Source organism: Coffea arabica, chromosome 4c (genome assembly GCF_036785885.1).
Source record: "Coffea arabica cultivar ET-39 chromosome 4c, Coffea Arabica ET-39 HiFi, whole genome shotgun sequence".
NCBI classification, from domain to species: Eukaryota; Viridiplantae; Streptophyta; class Magnoliopsida; order Gentianales; family Rubiaceae; genus Coffea; species Coffea arabica.
The window spans coordinates 26,621,266-26,641,943 of record NC_092316.1 but is presented as its reverse complement, the minus strand read 5'-3'; the positions used below and the strand labels follow the sequence as shown (position 1 = coordinate 26,641,943).

Here is a 20,678-nt window from a genome sequence, read left to right as displayed (position 1 = left end):
GGGACTGTACGGAGGAACCTTGTAGTAATGAGACTCTTGGTTCCGGTATACTCGAGTATTACCAAAAGTGACTGAATGGAGTGCGGGCCCGGTTGGGGTATGATTGGTGGAAGGAAAGGAAGTAAAGTGAGGTCTACGGTTTTGGTACTTTTAACATTGACGGAGGGTCAATGAGGTTGGATCAAGATTGCAAGTGTGGAAATGGGCTCTTGAGAGCCAACCGTATCCTTTCACTGGTTTGATTTATCTCTTAATTGCATATTTGAACTGAACGGTTATGATTATGTGATCTTGACTGCTTTTGTGTGATAGTTGCTGTGAGAACCTTGAATTTTGCAGAAATACCAATGCTTACTTCGACTTCACTTTTATTTAGCCTTCGTATTCTTTAAATCTTTTCTAGTATTACTTTCACTCGCTTTTAGATACTAGTGCATAATCCCTTCGTAATTCTTATTCTAATCTACCACGTTAGTTCATTTGTTGTAAACAAGTATATAAAAATAATTTTTGTGTGCAAAATAACATAACGGTGCTAACTATTAAAGCCCTTAGCTTTGCTACACTAAGTTAATAATTCTTGAGTTATATTATGTTTTCTTGTTTTCAAATAAGTAGTTAAACACACGTTATAAATGAAGAATGATATAAGTTCCCTAGACTATGAATTTCTTAGTTTTACTATACTAAATTAATATCTTAGAGTTAAGAATTAATTCTTCGTACTAACATATAAAAATTAGGATCTTAATTTCCTTGACTCAAACAATTTAAAGGACAACCAATCGATAACCTTAATTTCCTTAAAATAAATTCCAATTAGTACTAACGTTAAATGTTAGATTTTTATAACAAGGTCAAACTTGATTTTAATAAGTTAATAAAGTACAAATGTTAGGAACCTTAATATTAATTCGTAACCGATTATATTCGATATAACGGTTTCGGTATATTAGTGAAGAATTAGGCCTTCAAATTTCAATTGGTGATAAGTATTGGATTTAAGATAGAATTGAGGATTGAGAAGAGGTTAGGGGGCAAAGTGAATGGACCAAAATGCCCTTCGCAATTCACCAAATCTCCACTATACCACAACCATCATCATGCACGGCCAAACATTCCCTTGTTCAGCCTTCCATTGCCGCCCACTTAACCAATCAGAAACTCTCCAATTCCATACGTAAAACCATCTCCACACTCCACCAATTCTGGCCTCAAACATCTTCTAAAACCGGCACCATACACATCCCTCTTTCTTTCACATATCAAGATACAATTCCAAGTCCTCTGCCCAAACAAGACTTCGGACAGCAGCCTAGCACCGCCCATACCACCAATCCAAATCCATCACCAACTCCACAAGTAAACCAACTCTTACACTCAATCAGCTCCAAAACCACGGCACTCTTTCATCCACTTCCACTTCACATTCCAAACCACAACTGCAACTCATTCTGCTTAGTTATTATCGACAAAGAGGAGCTGAAGGAGGAAGCCGCGAGTTGCATTTCCCTTTTGTCTTGTCCGTAAGCTGAGGGAGAAACCAGAGAACCATCACCACCTTCGATAACTTCAGACCAACATCACAACTGCAACCTTAACCACTCTGCACCTCGCCAATTCCAGCCGCGACCCACTGAACCAGGACCACTACCCTGTCGCGTGCTTGTGAGCCGAGAGGAGGAAAACATTTTCCAGATTTTCGTGTGAAAGCTTGACTAGTTGTGAGGTAAATTTCTGGATCATTTTAGGAGTTATCAGAGGTAGATTGAAACCATTAGGGACATGCATGCATGGTTTAGACAGCCGATTAATGAAATCAAAGTCTTAGGAAATCTGTTTTGGAAGTAAATGTTTCGGCTGAGAAGCTGATTGGAAATGCGGCTTCACTTTTGTTTTTCCAGTGACAATCTGAGCACCTAAGTGTACTTAGCTGAATAAAAACTGGATGATTAAGACCATGCATGTTGATTGTGCTTTCGGATGATAATGGTAAAGCTTAAGAAACTTCTGTTTTAAGAGGAAAATGTCTTAGCCGAGAAGATGATTGGAAGTGCAGCTCTAATGTGTTTTCCGGAAATGAATTGAGCATGCATGGGTGATTAACTAATCGAATCTCGGATGATTATTATGATTAGAGTCATGCATGAATTTAATTAGCCTGGATTACTTGGAAAATAAAAGGAAAGCCGAAAAATTGGTTCATGAATGATCATTCGAGAATAGTTGGTAAAATTTCTGGATTTGTGTTAGTTGAGTATAATAGTAGCTTGAACCTGGATTTGATTTGAAAACCTCTACTAGCTAGCTACGTGTTTACATGTCCTAATAGAGTACCAAAAATTCTGCTTTAACCAAAGAAAATTCTGTTTTAGAACCATTGTTATTTCTGGAAATCTTGAGAGAAGCCGTGAGGTTTAAACCTGGAAATTTTGGGGTTTGTAACCATGGTTTAAATTCAACTCTTAAACTGGAAATGTTCATTATCTTGCTATGTGTTTAAATACTGAATTTGAGTAACTAACACCATGATTAAACCAAGGGAAAAAAATTCGAACTAAAGTAGATTGGTTGCTGGAAATTTTGGGTGATAGCCGAAGGGGTATGAACCAGAATTTCAATATCGTTGGAAAAATTCAATTTGTTTCTGGAAATTTATTTTATTTCCTTGGATTATGGTGGCTCAGAATTTCATAAGAGATACAAATTTTAAGATATACAATTTGTTCAGCAATGAACCAATTAGTACATGTAAAGCTGAAACCAAAAACGCTAGTATACAATTGCTGGAATTTTCGTTGAGACAGCCGAGAATTGAGTTGAAAATTTGCTTGGTTCTTGGAAATTTTTCTTGAAAAATGATGCTTGGAATATGTTGTTTTGGAGCCCTATAAGAAATGTACGATGGTTTGAATAAAAACTTTTGGTGTGAAAAGAAAAGAAAAAGGAGTTTTTCATAAGTGAAAAATGAAACTCCAGATTTTCGGAAGTCCCTGACCAGTCTCGATAAAACGGTTATATCTTGGTGTAGGAAAATCCGTTTAAGGCGCCGTCAGCGGCATTTGAAACTAGAATCATAGATCTTCGCCCTGTAGAAATTTCGTATTTCTACTCCATGTGTACTACTGTCGGTGAATTTTCAAAGTAAACTGTTTGGCATAAATGACCTGTCTCATTTGAAATCTCAACTTGAATTCGGATTGAGACCTTATATTACTAGTGGTTCAAACTCTTGACTGAATTGTGGTTTGACCCTAGGGTGTTCCTGAAATTTTCAAAGGATTAGAGGGTAAGAAGGTACTTGCTAAACGTATGCTTAAGCCTGGCTAGTGAAACAGTTTCTATTCGTATTCCAATGTCCGCAAAGCTAATGGTCGACATTATTTTTCATTGGAGCATAATGTGTCGAAATTGTTGACGGTGGGCTCTATGAATTCCCACTTTTGAATTGACGGTTGATTTATTGGAAATTGGTTGGTGGTGGGCTCTATGAATTCCCATCCTGCATGGATAACTGAATTGCTGAAATTGTTTGGAAATCTGTGCTACTATTTTGTGAAACTGTGAGTTGATATAAGTACTGATTACCAAGTGCTAAGTATTGACGAAGCCTTGGTAAATTTTCCTGCTTATGCTTAGATATAAATTTGTTGGAACACAGGGCTAAGAATTGACGAGCCCTAGTGTTATTACTGTTTAAATTCTAATTGTGCAATATTGAGGAAATGTGATTTTGGATTGGAATCGAAAATGTGAGAAGTTGTACCGACCTTGTGACTCCAAGTAAACGCTTGACTAAGTAAATGAAAAATATTTTGCTTTAAGTCTCGAACGGTACAGATTTAGCATCATATTGCTAAACATAGTGTCTACTATTTTTGCCTTAGAAACTTGGGCAACATGACTTTTATCCCTTAAGTTAAACTAGCCTTATCAATCTGGGGAAATGATTCTCCCAGACTCAAAACCTTAGTTTTGTTCCAAATTCCTTCCTTCTTTATAAATCGTTTAAGGCTAGTCGGAACTAAGGAAAATTTAAAAGGTGAAACTCGATCATTTTGGTTTTAAACGTAGCAACCTGCTTGGCAAGAAGAAAAGAAAAACCTTATTCTAGCAACATTTTTCAATAGACCTTACCCTAAAGCCTTAGCAAAGATTTTGCAAGCACCGCCACTCAAAGGAACTTTTTCTCAAGGTATACTTCTAGCCTTGATATTAAATATCTTGCCGACTTATTTTAAGAAAATAATAATAGTATTTTCTTCGAGGAAAAGTATTCCAGGAATATTATAAGAAATATTGTACGGTTCTCACAAGCTTGATTCCAAGTAAAATATTTTGAGAAAAAGTAAACTAGCAACATGCTAGAAAACTCTACATGTGCAAGCCAAAAGTTCCAATAGAAGACTTATGGCTTAAATTCTGATATTCTAGGATTTTACGAGGACGCGGAACTCGATCCTCAATCCAATATCTGAACTTCACTCTTGGTGAGTGTCCCTGCTTGTTCTATGTTATGTGGTTAAGCGCTTTATCAATTCGCTATGTGATAATTGCCAAAATGCAATAAATGATTTTGATCCATCGAAGTGAGCAGTGTGTACTTTATCGCACTAGCCGTTCGAGTGGTGACATGTGTGAAACATTTTCTAATGAATCTAAATGTAGTTGCGTCGCTGGGTGAATCCCTCGACATCTGAATCCAACTACCATAACATCTGAATCTGTGAATCTAAATGTAGTTGCGTCGCTGGGTGAATCCCTCGACATCTGAATCCAACTACCATAACATCTGAATCTGTGAATCTAAATGTAGTTGCGTCGCTGGGTGAATCCCTCGACATCTGAATCCAACTACCATAACATCTGAATCTGTAGTTGCGTCGTTGGGTGAATCCCTCGACATCTGAATCCAACTACCAAAACGTCGTTGGGTGAATCCCTCGACAAATTTATTACGGGTATATCTCGAGTATACTGCGTCGGTAGATGAAGTTTGGGCCCAAAGCAGAGGTATGAACGGTGACGGGTTAGGATTAAAATAAGTGTATCTACATGGAAATTAAGTAGGGAAAGTTGACGGAGGGTCAACTACGATGGTATCTGATCAAGCGTGGAAAATGGCTCCTGAGAGCCCTTGTATCCTACCTTGTGTTGTTACACGCTTTCCTGACTGTTTCGATTTGATTTAAATTATTAACCGCTGTTTGATTTATGTGATTGCATGTTTTGGGGCACCACTGAGCTTTAGCTCACCCCACGTATTTGTTTTCCTTAACAGGTTCTGGAGACTGAAAGCGCTGAGACTTATTCATGTTTCTTTTCTTCTCGTATGGGATGTAACGAATATTATGGCTATTGTGTAGGCTTGTATTGTGTTTTAACTTGAATTCTGTACTTTTGTTTTTGGATTGCCGCTTGAAGCTGGAAAATGTGTAAACCCTATTTCGGAGGTTGGATAATATATTTGTGTTTGTGAATTATGGATTGATGTATCTAGATACGAACGACCTTATTCCTTGGTTCTAGAGCGTGTGATGTCTAAGGGCCATAGATTGGCGATTTTAAGTTCCTTGTTGTCTCTGAAGTTAATGTGGTAGATGTTGACTTATTTTGAAAGGAAGCGACATTGTAATAGTTAGGCTATTCTTCGATAGGATTTGGGTTAGTGTGCGTGCGTGAGTCCTGGCGAGAGCTGGGCAGACGGCCCGCCAACCCTTTGGTTCGCCTCAGGGGGAAGTGGGGTCGCCACAGGTGGTATCAGAGCCAGGTTAGAAAAGCTATTCAAGAGACTTAATAGATGTGTTAGAAACCCTAATCCTCTCTAGAAATAAGAATGGAGACCTTAGTTATACGTTAAGTGATATCCGATCCAATTAGCTATTTAAGTTCTAACCTTTAAGTTTTGATCATTTTGTAGGTATGGAAAATGGAAACGGACATGCTAACGGGGGTAGTGCGGCTAATGGACATGCGGAGCCGCTTAGATCCATCTCCTACAGGCCACGAGGTGGAGGAGCTCATATACGTTACTCACCTGCTGACAGGCACCCTAGGTGCCAGTGCCGAGCCATGTACGCGTATCCCAATGAGCTAGTGTTATCCTTAGACGATGAGCGCCACCACTTGAGGGACGCTAACTCCATCCTGATCCAGGACGTGGAGGAGCTGGGTATAATGGTGGATACTCAGTTTGACCGCATAGCTGATTTAGAGGTTAGGCTCACTGCTGAGCATCATCTACTGGAGGCTGCCCGCCTGGAGATAGAACGGCAAAAGGCTAGGGCGACTCGATTAGCAGAGAGGATGCGTGATAGGAGCGCAGGCATCAGGGCTGATGCTGCGATGATGATGGATGAGGCCACTAGCTTTATTCAGGGTGGTGAGCAGGCAGGGATAGAGGAGGATCCGGAGGAGGATCCAGAGGAGGACCCGGAGGAGGATCCGGAGGAGGACGTTGCTCCAGATAGCCCTGCTCAGGGTTAGATTAGGACTTACCTGGTTACACTAGACATAGAAAGTTAGGCAAGGGACATTAGTTAAGTCATCAAGTTTTGTCTAGGTGGATGACTTACCTTTGAGGCACCATATCCCTAATTTTGTATAAGGGATTACCTGTATGTATTTGTGTTAGTCGATGTGCCTTACTTTTGGAAACGTCCCAACTTGTTATTTGTATGACTTCTCTGTGGAATTATATGTTAAGCGTTTTAGTTATCTTTTCTCTATTTCCATATTGATTTTATTTACCAAAAAGAATGGTAATAATCATAAATAAATAATACTTTTGCCTAATTGACCTATCCTTCCGTAATAGGCATATTTAGAATATGGATCGCCAAGTGATAGGAAGGAGCCGGGGAAGACCCACTAGACAACACCCGGAAGCGGGTGGTGATAGGGAACCCGAGGTCGATCAAGACCAAGGGCAGGAAGGTGTGGCCGGAGACCGGGTGGCCACCGCAATTGACCGTATTACTGAAGTTCTCGAGCGATTGACTGATCGCCAAACCACTGAACCAGTGCATCAACCAGGAGGCCCAGTTGACTCCGATGATCGGGCACTGGAAAGGTTTCTGAAATTTGGACCTCCCAAATTTTATGGAGGACCCGAGCCGGAAGTGGCCGAAGGCTGGTGGGAGAGAATCACTGAGATTTTCGCCGCCTTGAACTATACCGAGGAGCGAAAAGTGACTTTTGCTACCTTCCAGTTTGAGGGAGCTGCTCGCTCCTGGTGGAATCTAGTAAGGGTTACATGGGAGACTAACCATACGCCAAGGACTTGGGCGAACTTCACAAGGGAGTTCAATGCCAAATTCCTTCCACCTCTCATTCAGGAGAAGAGAGAGGATGATTTTATTAGATGCAAACAAGGGGCGATGAGTGTCGCCGAGTATGAAGTCCAGTTCACAAAGCTGTCACGCTTTGCACCTGAGTTGATAGCCACCGAGCAAAGGCGTGTTCGGAGGTTTGTGCAGGGTTTGAATGTGGAACTACAGGAAAGTTTAGCTGTTGTAAGGATAGATACCTTCGCTGAGGCTGTTGAAAGAGCGCAGCGAGTTGAAGTAGCCAGAGCTCAAGTGAAGTCTTTTCAGTCCAAGAAAAGATTTGCTCCTAGCAGTAGTCGGGAGCCGACTTTTGGAAATGCTCCACCGGCCAAAGTGGGCCGAGGAACTAGTGGAGTGAATAGTTCTGGAGCACCCCGAGGCGCCCAAGCAAGAGGACACGGGGCCAGGAATGCAGGAGGACGAAATATTGGAGCTAGAGGGGGACCAATTGGAAGAGGACAACCTAGGAATCGGCCGCAAGGGGGTAGAGCAATAGTTCCTCAAGTGACATGTGCTTATTGCAAGAAACCTGGTCATTCTATGGATAGTTGCTGGAAGAAGCAAGGAAGGTGCTTGAGATGTGGAAGTAGTGAGCACCAAATCTCAGGATGTCCAAAGGTGCAGGAAGGGACTCCTCAGAACGCTAGACAAAACACTTCTGGAGGGAGCCGGCCAACAGTTCCTGCCAGAGTGTATGCTATAGATGATCAACCCGTACCTGATTCCTCGGAAGTTGTGGAAGGTACACTTCCAATTTTTCATAGATTAGCTAAAGTGTTAATTGACCCTGGTGCAACGCATTCATTTGTAAATCCATCTTTTATGTCTGGAATAGATGTGCAACCCGTTAGATTACCCTTTGATCTTGAAATTAGGACACCCATGGGTAATAGAAAGGTAATCACTAGCTTGGCCTATAAGAATTGTGAATTCTATATCGGAGAACAGAAAATGGTAGTGGATCTGATCAGTTTGGATATAAAAGGTTACGATGTTATCATAGGAATGGATTTCCTAGGTCACCATCATGCTAAGCTTGATTGCCGAGCGAAAGTAGTGGAGTTTTGTATACCTGGAGAAGCAACCCTGAGGTTAGATGTTAAGGGTAGGTTAGCATCTTCTGCTATGGTCTCGGGAATACGGGCAAGGAAAATGTTATCTAAAGGAGCTCAAGGTTTCATAGCCTTCTTGATCAATACTCCCAGTGATCAAGTAAGATTAGAAGATGTGTTAGTGGTACGGGAATTTCTGGATGTTTTCCCCGAAGAATTAACGACTCTACCGCCGGAGAGAGAAGTGGAGTTTAAAATCAACTTGGTGCCTGGGACGGCTCCAATTTCCAAGACTCCGTACCGAATGGCTCCTGCCGAGCTTAAAGAGTTGAAAATCCAATTACAAGACCTGTTGGAGAAAGGTTTCGTAAAGGAAAGTGACTCACCGTGGGGAGCACCCGTTCTATTTGTTAAGAAAAAGGACGGGAGTTTGAGGCTATGTATCGATTACCGAGGGTTAAATGAGGTTACTATTAAGAATAAATACCCTCTACCGTTGATTGATAGTTTGTTCGACCAACTGCAAGGATCAGTGGTCTTCTCTAAGTTGGATTTAAGGCAAGGGTATTACCAGCTGAAGATTAAGAAGGAAGACATACCCAAGACTGCTTTTAGTACAAGATATGGACATTTTGAGTTCGCAGTCATGCCTTTTGGTTTAACTAATGCACCAGCTGCATTTATGGATTTGATGCAGAGAATTTTTAAGAAATACCTGGACCAATTTGTAGTAGTTTTCATAGATGATATTTTGATATACTCCAAGACTCAGGAGGAACACGTTAAACACTTGGAGATAGTATTGCAGATACTAAGAGAGCATAAGTTGTATGCAAAATTCAGCAAGTGCGAGTTTTGGTTAGAAGAGATTTCCTTTTTAGGGCATAAGGTTTCCAAAGATGGAATTGCCGTGGATCCGGCAAAAGTTGAAGCTGTTATGAATTGGAAGCGGCCAGAAACTCCAACTGAAATCAGAAGTTTCTTGGGTTTAGCAGGTTATTATAGGCGATTTATCCAGGATTTTTCGAAGATTGCAGGACCTATGACCGAGTTAACCAAGAAAGGAAATAAGTTTATCTGGACTCCAAAATGCGAGTCAAGTTTTCAGGAGTTAAAGAGGCGTTTAACATCCGCTCCTGTTTTGGTGTTACCTGACGGAGACGAAGGTTATGCCGTGTACTCCGATGCCTCTGGAGAAGGTCTCGGATGTGTTTTAATGCAAAAGGGTAAAGTAATTGCTTATGCTTCCAGGAGATTGAAGCCTCATGAACAGAACTACCCAACTCATGACCTAGAGTTAGCAGCAGTGATTTTCGCCTTAAAGAAATGGAGACACTACTTGTATGGCGTAACTTTCGAGGTTTTCACGGATCATAAGAGCCTCAAGTACTTGTTCTCCCAGAAGGAGTTGAACTTGAGACAAAGGCGATGGGTAGAATTTTTGGAAGATTATGATTGTTCGATCAACTACCATCCAGGCAAAGCCAACGTGGTAGCAGACGCTCTAAGCAGAAAGGCCCAAGTGGCAGGGTTAATGGTCAAAGAATGGGATATGTTAGAGGAATTGAGTTGTTGGAACCCTCGATTGGAGAGATTGAAGATCTTACTTGGGAACTTATCTTTGAAATCACCCTTACTAGAGCGTATTAAGGAGGCCCAGAAAACGGACCCTACGACTCAGAAGAATTTGGAAAGAATGCAGAAAGGGGAAATTCTAGATTTCAAGTTAGGGTCTGAAGGAGTATTGAGGTTCCGAGATCGAATTGTGGTTCCGAAAGATGAAGAAATAAGGAAAGAAATTCTAGAGGAATCACATCGCTCAAAGTATACCATACATCCGGGAGTGACCAAGATGTATCATGATGTGAAGAGTTTATATTGGTGGGAAGGTTTGAAAAAGGATGTGGCAGAGTATGTGCAGAAATGTTTGACTTGCCAACAAGTAAAAGCAGAGCATCAGAAGCCCTCTGGTTTGTTGCAACCGTTAGAAATCCCTGAATGGAAATGGGAACACATCACCATGGATTTTGTAACGGGACTGCCTAAAAGTCAAAAAGGATTTGATGCAATTTGGGTAATAGTCGATCGACTCACTAAGTCTGCACATTTCCTACCTGTGAGCATGAGTTTTTCATTGGAGAAATTGGTCAAGTTGTACACAGAAGAGATCCTAAGGCTACATGGTATTCCAGTGAGTATCGTGTCCGACTGAGATCCAAGGTTTGTCTCGCGTTTTTGGCAGAAATTTCAAGAGTCTTTGGGGACCAAGTTGAAATTTAGTACTGCGTACCATCCCCAAACCGACGGGCAATCGGAAAGGACAATCCAAACTTTGGAGGACCTACTGAGATCGTGTATATTGGATTTTGGAGGTAAATGGAGTAAATATATGACCTTGGTAGAATTTGCATATAATAATAGCTATCAGGCTTCGATTCAAATGGCACCTTATGAAGCTTTGTACGGGAGAAGGTGTCGATCTCCGATTCATTGGGATGAAGTTGGAGAAAAGAAGATTATAGACCCTACAGCCATACCATGGATAGAAGAGGCCCAAGAGAAAGTGAAATTAATTAGGGAAAGGCTTCAAATTGCACAAAGTAGACAAAAGAGCTATGCTGATACAAGAAGGAAAGATTTGGAATTTGTAGTAGGAGACAAGGTTTTCTTGCGAGTTAAGCCTTGGAAGAGCGGAGTAGTATCAAAAAGGGGCAAGAAACTAAAACCGAGATACATTGGTCCCTTTGAGGTATTAAAGCGAGTGGGGAAAGTGGCGTATCAATTGAGGTTACCCACAAGCACGACCAAAGTTCATGACGTATTTCATGTCTCCATGCTGAGGAAATACTACCCCGACCCAAGCCATGTGCTGCAACTAGAAGGAATTGAAGTGGATGAAACGTTAACATATGAGGAAGGACCAGTTAAGATTTTGGAAAGAGAAGTAAAGGAGCTGAGAAATAAGAAAATTCCTCTGGTGAAGATTCTTTGGAGAAATCATGGACTTGAGGAAGCAACCTGGGAATTAGAAGAGGAAATGCGAAGGAAGCACCCCAATTTATTTCCTTAGAAAGAATGAATTTTGAGGGCAAAATTCTTGTAAGGAGGGGAGGATGTGAGAACCTTGAATTTTGCAGAAATACCAATGCTTACTTCGACTTCACTTTTATTTAGCCTTCGTATTCTTTAAATCTTTTCTAGTATTACTTTCACTCGCTTTTAGATACTAGTGCATAATCCCTTCGTAATTCTTATTCTAATCTACCACGTTAGTTCATTTGTTGTAAACAAGTATATAAAAATAATTTTTGTGTGCAAAATAACATAACGGTGCTAACTATTAAAGCCCTTAGCTTTGCTACACTAAGTTAATAATTCTTGAGTTATATTATGTTTTCTTGTTTTCAAATAAGTAGTTAAACACACGTTATAAATGAAGAATGATATAAGTTCCCTAGACTATGAATTTCTTAGTTTTACTATACTAAATTAATATCTTAGAGTTAAGAATTAATTCTTCGTACTAACATATAAAAATTAGGATCTTAATTTCCTTGACTCAAACAATTTAAAGGACAACCAATCGATAACCTTAATTTCCTTAAAATAAATTCCAATTAGTACTAACGTTAAATGTTAGATTTTTATAACAAGGTCAAACTTGATTTTAATAAGTTAATAAAGTACAAATGTTAGGAACCTTAATATTAATTCGTAACCGATTATATTCGATATAACGGTTTCGGTATATTAGTGAAGAATTAGGCCTTCAAATTTCAATTGGTGATAAGTATTGGATTTAAGATAGAATTGAGGATTGAGAAGAGGTTAGGGGGCAAAGTGAATGGACCAAAATGCCCTTCGCAATTCACCAAATCTCCACTATACCACAACCATCATCATGCACGGCCAAACATTCCCTTGTTCAGCCTTCCATTGCCGCCCACTTAACCAATCAGAAACTCTCCAATTCCATACGTAAAACCATCTCCACACTCCACCAATTCTGGCCTCAAACATCTTCTAAAACCGGCACCATACACATCCCTCTTTCTTTCACATATCAAGATACAATTCCAAGTCCTCTGCCCAAACAAGACTTCGGACAGCAGCCTAGCACCGCCCATACCACCAATCCAAATCCATCACCAACTCCACAAGTAAACCAACTCTTACACTCAATCAGCTCCAAAACCACGGCACTCTTTCATCCACTTCCACTTCACATTCCAAACCACAACTGCAACTCATTCTGCTTAGTTATTATCGACAAAGAGGAGCTGAAGGAGGAAGCCGCGAGTTGCATTTCCCTTTTGTCTTGTCCGTAAGCTGAGGGAGAAACCAGAGAACCATCACCACCTTCGATAACTTCAGACCAACATCACAACTGCAACCTTAACCACTCTGCACCTCGCCAATTCCAGCCGCGACCCACTGAACCAGGACCACTACCCTGTCGCGTGCTTGTGAGCCGAGAGGAGGAAAACATTTTCCAGATTTTCGTGTGAAAGCTTGACTAGTTGTGAGGTAAATTTCTGGATCATTTTAGGAGTTATCAGAGGTAGATTGAAACCATTAGGGACATGCATGCATGGTTTAGACAGCCGATTAATGAAATCAAAGTCTTAGGAAATCTGTTTTGGAAGTAAATGTTTCGGCTGAGAAGCTGATTGGAAATGCGGCTTCACTTTTGTTTTTCCAGTGACAATCTAAGCACCTAAGTGTACTTAGCTGAATAAAAACTGGATGATTAAGACCATGCATGTTGATTGTGCTTTCGGATGATAATGGTAAAGCTTAAGAAACTTCTGTTTTAAGAGGAAAATGTCTTAGCCGAGAAGATGATTGGAAGTGCAGCTCTAATGTGTTTTCCGGAAATGAATTGAGCATGCATGGGTGATTAACTAATCGAATCTCGGATGATTATTATGATTAGAGTCATGCATGAATTTAATTAGCCTGGATTACTTGGAAAATAAAAGGAAAGCCGAAAAATTGGTTCATGAATGATCATTCGAGAATAGTTGGTAAAATTTCTGGATTTGTGTTAGTTGAGTATAATAGTAGCTTGAACCTGGATTTGATTTGAAAACCTCTACTAGCTAGCTACGTGTTTACATGTCCTAATAGAGTACCAAAAATTCTGCTTTAACCAAAGAAAATTCTGTTTTAGAACCATTGTTATTTCTGGAAATCTTGAGAGAAGCCGTGAGGTTTAAACCTGGAAATTTTGGGGTTTGTAACCATGGTTTAAATTCAACTCTTAAACTGGAAATGTTCATTATCTTGCTATGTGTTTAAATACTGAATTTGAGTAACTAACACCATGATTAAACCAAGGGAAAAAAATTCGAACTAAAGTAGATTGGTTGCTGGAAATTTTGGGTGATAGCCGAAGGGGTATGAACCAGAATTTCAATATCGTTGGAAAAATTCAATTTGTTTCTGGAAATTTATTTTATTTCCTTGGATTATGGTGGCTCAGAATTTCATAAGAGATACAAATTTTAAGATATACAATTTGTTCAGCAATGAACCAATTAGTACATGTAAAGCTGAAACCAAAAACGCTAGTATACAATTGCTGGAATTTTCGTTGAGACAGCCGAGAATTGAGTTGAAAATTTGCTTGGTTCTTGGAAATTTTTCTTGAAAAATGATGCTTGGAATATGTTGTTTTGGAGCCCTATAAGAAATGTACGATGGTTTGAATAAAAACTTTTGGTGTGAAAAGAAAAGAAAAAGGAGTTTTTCATAAGTGAAAAATGAAACTCCAGATTTTCGGAAGTCCCTGACCAGTCTCGATAAAACGGTTATATCTTGGTGTAGGAAAATCCGTTTAAGGCGCCGTCAGCGGCATTTGAAACTAGAATCATAGATCTTCGCCCTGTAGAAATTTCGTATTTCTACTCCATGTGTACTACTGTCGGTGAATTTTCAAAGTAAACTGTTTGGCATAAATGACCTGTCTCATTTGAAATCTCAACTTGAATTCGGATTGAGACCTTATATTACTAGTGGTTCAAACTCTTGACTGAATTGTGGTTTGACCCTAGGGTGTTCCTGAAATTTTCAAAGGATTAGAGGGTAAGAAGGTACTTGCTAAACGTATGCTTAAGCCTGGCTAGTGAAACAGTTTCTATTCGTATTCCAATGTCCGCAAAGCTAATGGTCGACATTATTTTTCATTGGAGCATAATGTGTCGAAATTGTTGACGGTGGGCTCTATGAATTCCCACTTTTGAATTGACGGTTGATTTATTGGAAATTGGTTGGTGGTGGGCTCTATGAATTCCCATCCTGCATGGATAACTGAATTGCTGAAATTGTTTGGAAATCTGTGCTACTATTTTGTGAAACTGTGAGTTGATATAAGTACTGATTACCAAGTGCTAAGTATTGACGAAGCCTTGGTAAATTTTCCTGCTTATGCTTAGATATAAATTTGTTGGAACACAGGGCTAAGAATTGACGAGCCCTAGTGTTATTACTGTTTAAATTCTAATTGTGCAATATTGAGGAAATGTGATTTTGGATTGGAATCGAAAATGTGAGAAGTTGTACCGACCTTGTGACTCCAAGTAAACGCTTGACTAAGTAAATGAAAAATATTTTGCTTTAAGTCTCGAACGGTACAGATTTAGCATCATATTGCTAAACATAGTGTCTACTATTTTTGCCTTAGAAACTTGGGCAACATGACTTTTATCCCTTAAGTTAAACTAGCCTTATCAATCTGGGGAAATGATTCTCCCAGACTCAAAACCTTAGTTTTGTTCCAAATTCCTTCCTTCTTTATAAATCGTTTAAGGCTAGTCGGAACTAAGGAAAATTTAAAAGGTGAAACTCGATCATTTTGGTTTTAAACGTAGCAACCTGCTTGGCAAGAAGAAAAGAAAAACCTTATTCTAGCAACATTTTTCAATAGACCTTACCCTAAAGCCTTAGCAAAGATTTTGCAAGCACCGCCACTCAAAGGAACTTTTTTCTCAAGGTATACTTCTAGCCTTGATATTAAATATCTTGCCGACTTATTTTAAGAAAATAATAATAGTATTTTCTTCGAGGAAAAGTATTCCAGGAATATTATAAGAAATATTGTACGGTTCTCACAAGCTCGATTCCAAGTAAAATATTTTGAGAAAAAGTAAACTAGCAACATGCTAGAAAACTCTACATGTGCAAGCCAAAAGTTCCAATAGAAGACTTATGGCTTAAATTCTGATATTCTAGGATTTTACGAGGACGCGGAACTCGATCCTCAATCCAATATCTGAACTTCACTCTTGGTGAGTGTCCCTGCTTGTTCTATGTTATGTGGTTAAGCGCTTTATCAATTCGCTATGTGATAATTGCCAAAATGCAATAACTGATTTTGATCCATCGAAATGAGCAGTGTGTACTTTATCGCACTAGCCGTTCGAGTGGTGACATGTGTGAAACATTTTCTAATGAATCTAAATGTAGTTGCGTCGCTGGGTGAATCCCTCGACATCTGAATCCAACTACCATAACATCTGAATCTGTGAATCTAAATGTAGTTGCGTCGCTGGGTGAATCCCTCGACATCTGAATCCAACTACCATAACATCTGAATCTGTGAATCTAAATGTAGTTGCGTCGCTGGGTGAATCTCTCGACATCTGAATCCAACTACCATAACATCTGAATCTGTAGTTGCGTCGTTGGGTGAATCCCTCGACATCTGAATCCAACTACCAAAACGTCGTTGGGTGAATCCCTCGGCAAATTTATTACGGGTATATCTCGAGTATACTGCGTCGGTAGATGAAGTTTGGGCCCAAAGCTGAGGTATGAACGGTGACGGGTTAGGATTAAAATAAGTGTGTCTACATGGAAATTAAGTAGGGAAAGTTGACGGAGGGTCAACTACGATGGTATCTGATCAAGCGTGGAAAATGGCTCCTGAGAGCCCTTGTATCCTACCTTGTGTTGTTACACGCTTTCCTGACTGTTTCGATTTGATTTAAATTATTAACCGCTGTTTGATTTATGTGATTGCATGTTTTGGGGCACCACTGAGCTTTAGCTCACCCCACGTATTTGTTTTCCTTAACAGGTTCTGGAGACTGAAAGCGCTGAGACTTATTCATGTTTCTTTTATTCTCGTATGGGATGTAACGAATATTATGGCTATTGTGTAGGCTTGTATTGTGTTTTAACTTGAATTCTGTACTTTTGTTTTTGGATGGCCGCTTGAAGCTGGAAAATGTGTAAACCCTATTTCGGAGGTTGGATAATATATTTGTGTTTGTGAATTATGGATTGATGTATCTAGATACGAACGACCTTATTCCTTGGTTCTAGAGCGTGTGATGTCTAAGGGCCATAGATTGGCGATTTTAAGTTCCTTGTTGTCTCTGAAGTTAATGTGGTAGATGTTGACTTATTTTGAAAGGAAGCGACATTGTAATAGTTAGGCTATTCTTCGATAGGATTTGGGTTAGTGTGCGTACGTGAGTCCTGGCGAGAGCTGGGCAGACGGCCCGCCAACCCTTTGGTTCGCCTCAGGGGGAAGTGGGGTCGCCACAGTTGCTCACTGGGCTTTAGCTCATACCGTGCCATTTGTTTTCCTTACAAGAAAATGACCACTTTTGGAAAGAATGTGCTAGTTGGTTCAAGTTGAGCTCATGTGAATGTATATTTTGAATAGCTCCTTGAGGGTGAAAACCCTAAGTGTTTTGTTGCAACCAATGGTTGGCTTGTAAATGGTTATTTGTACATGTATGAACTAGTTGAATATTTGATATGCCGTCTTGGCTTGCAAATGTTGGTTTCCAATGTATATATATGTTTGGTCGATGCTTGGTTGGATTTCGAACTGATACGCGTTTCAAACGGAAAAAAGAAAAAAAAATTTTGAAAAAGGAAAGGGCCAAATCCGGCCGGATTCTGACGTGTCCTCTACTGTTCATCGCGGCTTCGATTTTCGTTTTTTTTATTTTGTGATTTTGACCTATTTGCGCGCGTTGGTAAGCTCCGGAGCGCATTAGATCGACGTTAACTGATCCGTAGTCCTGGCGAGAGCTGGGCAGGCAGTCCGCTAACCCCTTTGGTTCGCCTTAGGGGAAAGTGGGGCTGTTACAATATATATGTATATGTCATAGTAGACTATACTTTTAACTGAGGGAAGTAGATTATTTTTGGGGAGTTTATCAACAAATCTAACAAAGCTGGAATTGAAGATGGCATAAAGCTGTTAAGCACTCAAGCCATTTCATATGTAATAGTAGTAATCTCCAAAATAGCTATCTCTATACCATAAATAAGAAGCCCAGTATAATCATACACACACATACACACGCACATATATTTGTTTATCTATACATATGTACAAACACACGTGCATGCGCCTATGCATACACACACAGATATGTATGTACATATGTGTATGTGTGTGTATATACTGACAGATCATCAGCCGATCAAATTAAAATACCTATTCTCCAATAAATAAAAATTAGAGTATAGTAGTAAATAGGATCGTCTCCATAGGGATTGGTGTGATTTATTTGTAGTGACAATAATAGTTAAATGGGAGAATTTTGGAGATCAAACTAACTCATTAATTTAAACTCAAAATAAACATACAAAACTTTATTAAAGTTAAATTAATCATAATGGAGCTGTGGTCAAAAGAATAACATCAGAAATGGCAATTACAATTGATCCTCGATGCAATGATAAATTTAAACATTCACTGATAAACTAGCTATAGCTATCAACAAGATTTGACACTCAACTTTTCCTTACTTTTTCAATAATCAAGATACGACAATTAACTACTTACCTAATTGAAAGATAACTCTAGGTATGACCATAGGATTCAATCTTACAATTGCATTAGAAACTAGAGAGCCCAATTCTTACCAATAGACATGCTAAGAGGGTTCATTTAAGTTAGATTATATGTCTCCCTGACACAAAACTAATCATGCCAAATGCCACAAGGATTAAAACAATAAAACAATTATCGATTGGCAGTAGATTATTATGAATAATCAAATATTGGCCACCTATTTAATCATATATGTGACGCCCCCACTTCTTCCAAGGGCGAACCTAAGGGTATCCACGGAACGCCTGCCCAACTCTCGCCAGGACTCAGTATGATTCCCATTCAAAGTTAATACAATAATAACTATTAATACCAGACGACGAAAGAAAAGAAGTCGCTTCCATACATAGATATTCAATCTTATATTACAAGTTTCAAAATACATCCACTTTCTCAATATATACAACTTCTATAAGATGTCTAGTCAAGTATATTCCCAAAATTCTAGTCAAAAGAGCCATCAAATAGGTTTCTCCATAATTCATTCCATTTTAACTCTTGTTAAGGAAAACAAATCTAACGGGGTGAGCAGATGCTCGTGAGGCTAAGAAAAAAAAAACAAAACATGCACATGCGAACACATAGTTCAATTAACAAGTAACAATAACATATGTACAAGAATTAAAGCCAAAAAGTTCAATCAATTCACAATTTATAATATAACACACTTGTTAAGGATACGGGAGCTCTCAGGAGCTAATTTCCAATTGGTTTGCCCAAGTTCGATCCAATACCTCCACGTGGTGACACTCCGTCAACCGGGTTGGTATTTCATTTGTAGAACTTCACTTACTCTATTTATGGTTCAGAGTCGATATAAGAAGTATCCCCTACCCGAATCGGTGTGGTATATGCTATCGCTCAAGGAATCGATTAGACGTTTATGGTTCAGAGTCGACATGAGAGGTACCTCCCACCCGAATCGGTATGGAACATACTATCGCTCAGTGGTCGATGAGACATCGCTCCAGTCGACTTATACTTTATTTATGATTCTGAGTCGACATGTGAGGTACCTCCCACCCGAATCGGTGTGGTACATACTATCACTCAGTGATCGATGAGACATCGCTCCAATCGACTTAGGATTGTTTATAGTTTTGAGTCGACATGAGAGGAACCTCTTGTAACGACCCCACCTCCCCCTAAGGTGTACCATAGGGTTCGGCGGGCCGCCTGCCCAGCTCTCGCCGGGACTCAGTCGTTCCCTACAGTCCTCAATTAAAAATTGAAATAAATCACAAGAATAAATAGGGCATTGATCCAAACTTAAAGCAGAACTTATATACATTGCCAACCCAAAAGAGAATATAAACATCAAATATACAAGGGTTCTCAATCCTTCATACGTCCAGCCCGTGCCAAGCACTAGGCGAGAACCACTACAAAAGAAACAAAACTAGATTGGCTAGTCTATCTCAAGCTCACGTCCTCGCTCGCCTTCCCCTGTAAGGAAAACAAAACTAAAGGAATGAGCTAAAAGCCCAGTGAGGTTCCAAACAGATAATCAAACAATCAAACAATCAATTCAATACATTAAACATGGAGTATCAATAATTCAAGAAACATTTACAATGGAAAGCAATAGTAACATTCATTAAAAGGATACGGCTCACAAGGAGCAATTCGTTCATTCGTTCATTCGTTCTCCTGACATTTCCCCTTATTCCTCCAATCATTTGAAAATGCATTTTTCGTTTATCAATAAACCCTCGTTCGTTCGTTCATTCATTCATTCACCCCCGTCCTGGCCGTTGGCCAGTCTCCACCAACCTACAGGGTAATACTCGAGTATACCAAACGTTCACCCAAGTCCCTAATCGCCCGACCGAGTCCGCTTCTGGCTCGAGACGACCGGTAACAAGGGGCAATGGCCAGTTCAGCCCAAAAGGCTTACATTCATGCGCAAGTAACATTTTAATCATTAAATCCTTGAAAATTGCACAGTTATTTAGGTCGAGTGCGATAAAGTACACACTCGCCTAGAAAGCTCGTTTTGAAAATCATTAAAAGCAATTAACACATTAGCAAATGATAACAACAAGCCATAAAGTCAAATAAGGAACACTCACCTAGATATGCAAAATAACGTGCAAAATATCCTTCCGGATATTACCCTTAGTCACCAATGAAACCTAAGGTTGAATAAGAGAACATATTACAGTTTATCGAGCAAAACATTTAAGGGAAACAAAGAAACCCGACTAATTAGGAGTAAAACGTGTAAAGATGACTTTCAAGTAAGAAGAGGGTTGTTTGAACCCCAGGATGAAAAATCATGTTTTAAAATGGAAAACCGGTCATGGTATTGGCCAAACAAAAGTATACAAGTTCAAATAGAAACCTAGCCCTCGAGCAAAAATTTGGGCAGCACGCCCTTTGTGTTTACCTAATTTTCCAGCCATTTTGGCTTCATTATTTTTCATCAACCACAACCCA

At 39.6% G+C, this 20,678-nt stretch overlaps 1 protein-coding gene and 2 long non-coding RNA genes across 3 annotated transcripts; all 3 read left to right on the top strand.

Moving 5' to 3' along the window:
* Nucleotides 1-1,460: 1,460 nt before the first annotated feature.
* On the top strand, nt 1,461-5,528 carry LOC140004960 (uncharacterized). The gene is made up of 3 exons (XR_011812780.1): nt 1,461-1,729; nt 4,435-4,490; nt 5,282-5,528. It is a non-coding gene; the product is annotated as an uncharacterized lncRNA (long non-coding RNA).
* Nucleotides 5,529-5,922: 394 nt separating this feature from the next.
* Nucleotides 5,923-11,450, top strand: LOC140004746 (uncharacterized). Its single transcript, XM_072044890.1, has 6 exons — nt 5,923-6,390; nt 6,828-7,244; nt 7,338-8,540; nt 9,078-9,579; nt 9,859-10,350; nt 10,882-11,450. Exons 1-6 carry the CDS (start codon nt 5,923-5,925, stop codon nt 11,448-11,450), a joined length of 3,651 nt encoding a protein of 1,216 aa, XP_071900991.1.
* Nucleotides 11,451-12,638: 1,188 nt separating this feature from the next.
* On the top strand, nt 12,639-16,502 carry LOC140004959 (uncharacterized). Its single transcript, XR_011812779.1, has 3 exons — nt 12,639-12,907; nt 15,614-15,669; nt 16,461-16,502. It is a non-coding gene; the product is annotated as an uncharacterized lncRNA (long non-coding RNA).
* The last annotated feature ends 4,176 nt before the right edge of the window (nt 16,503-20,678 follow it).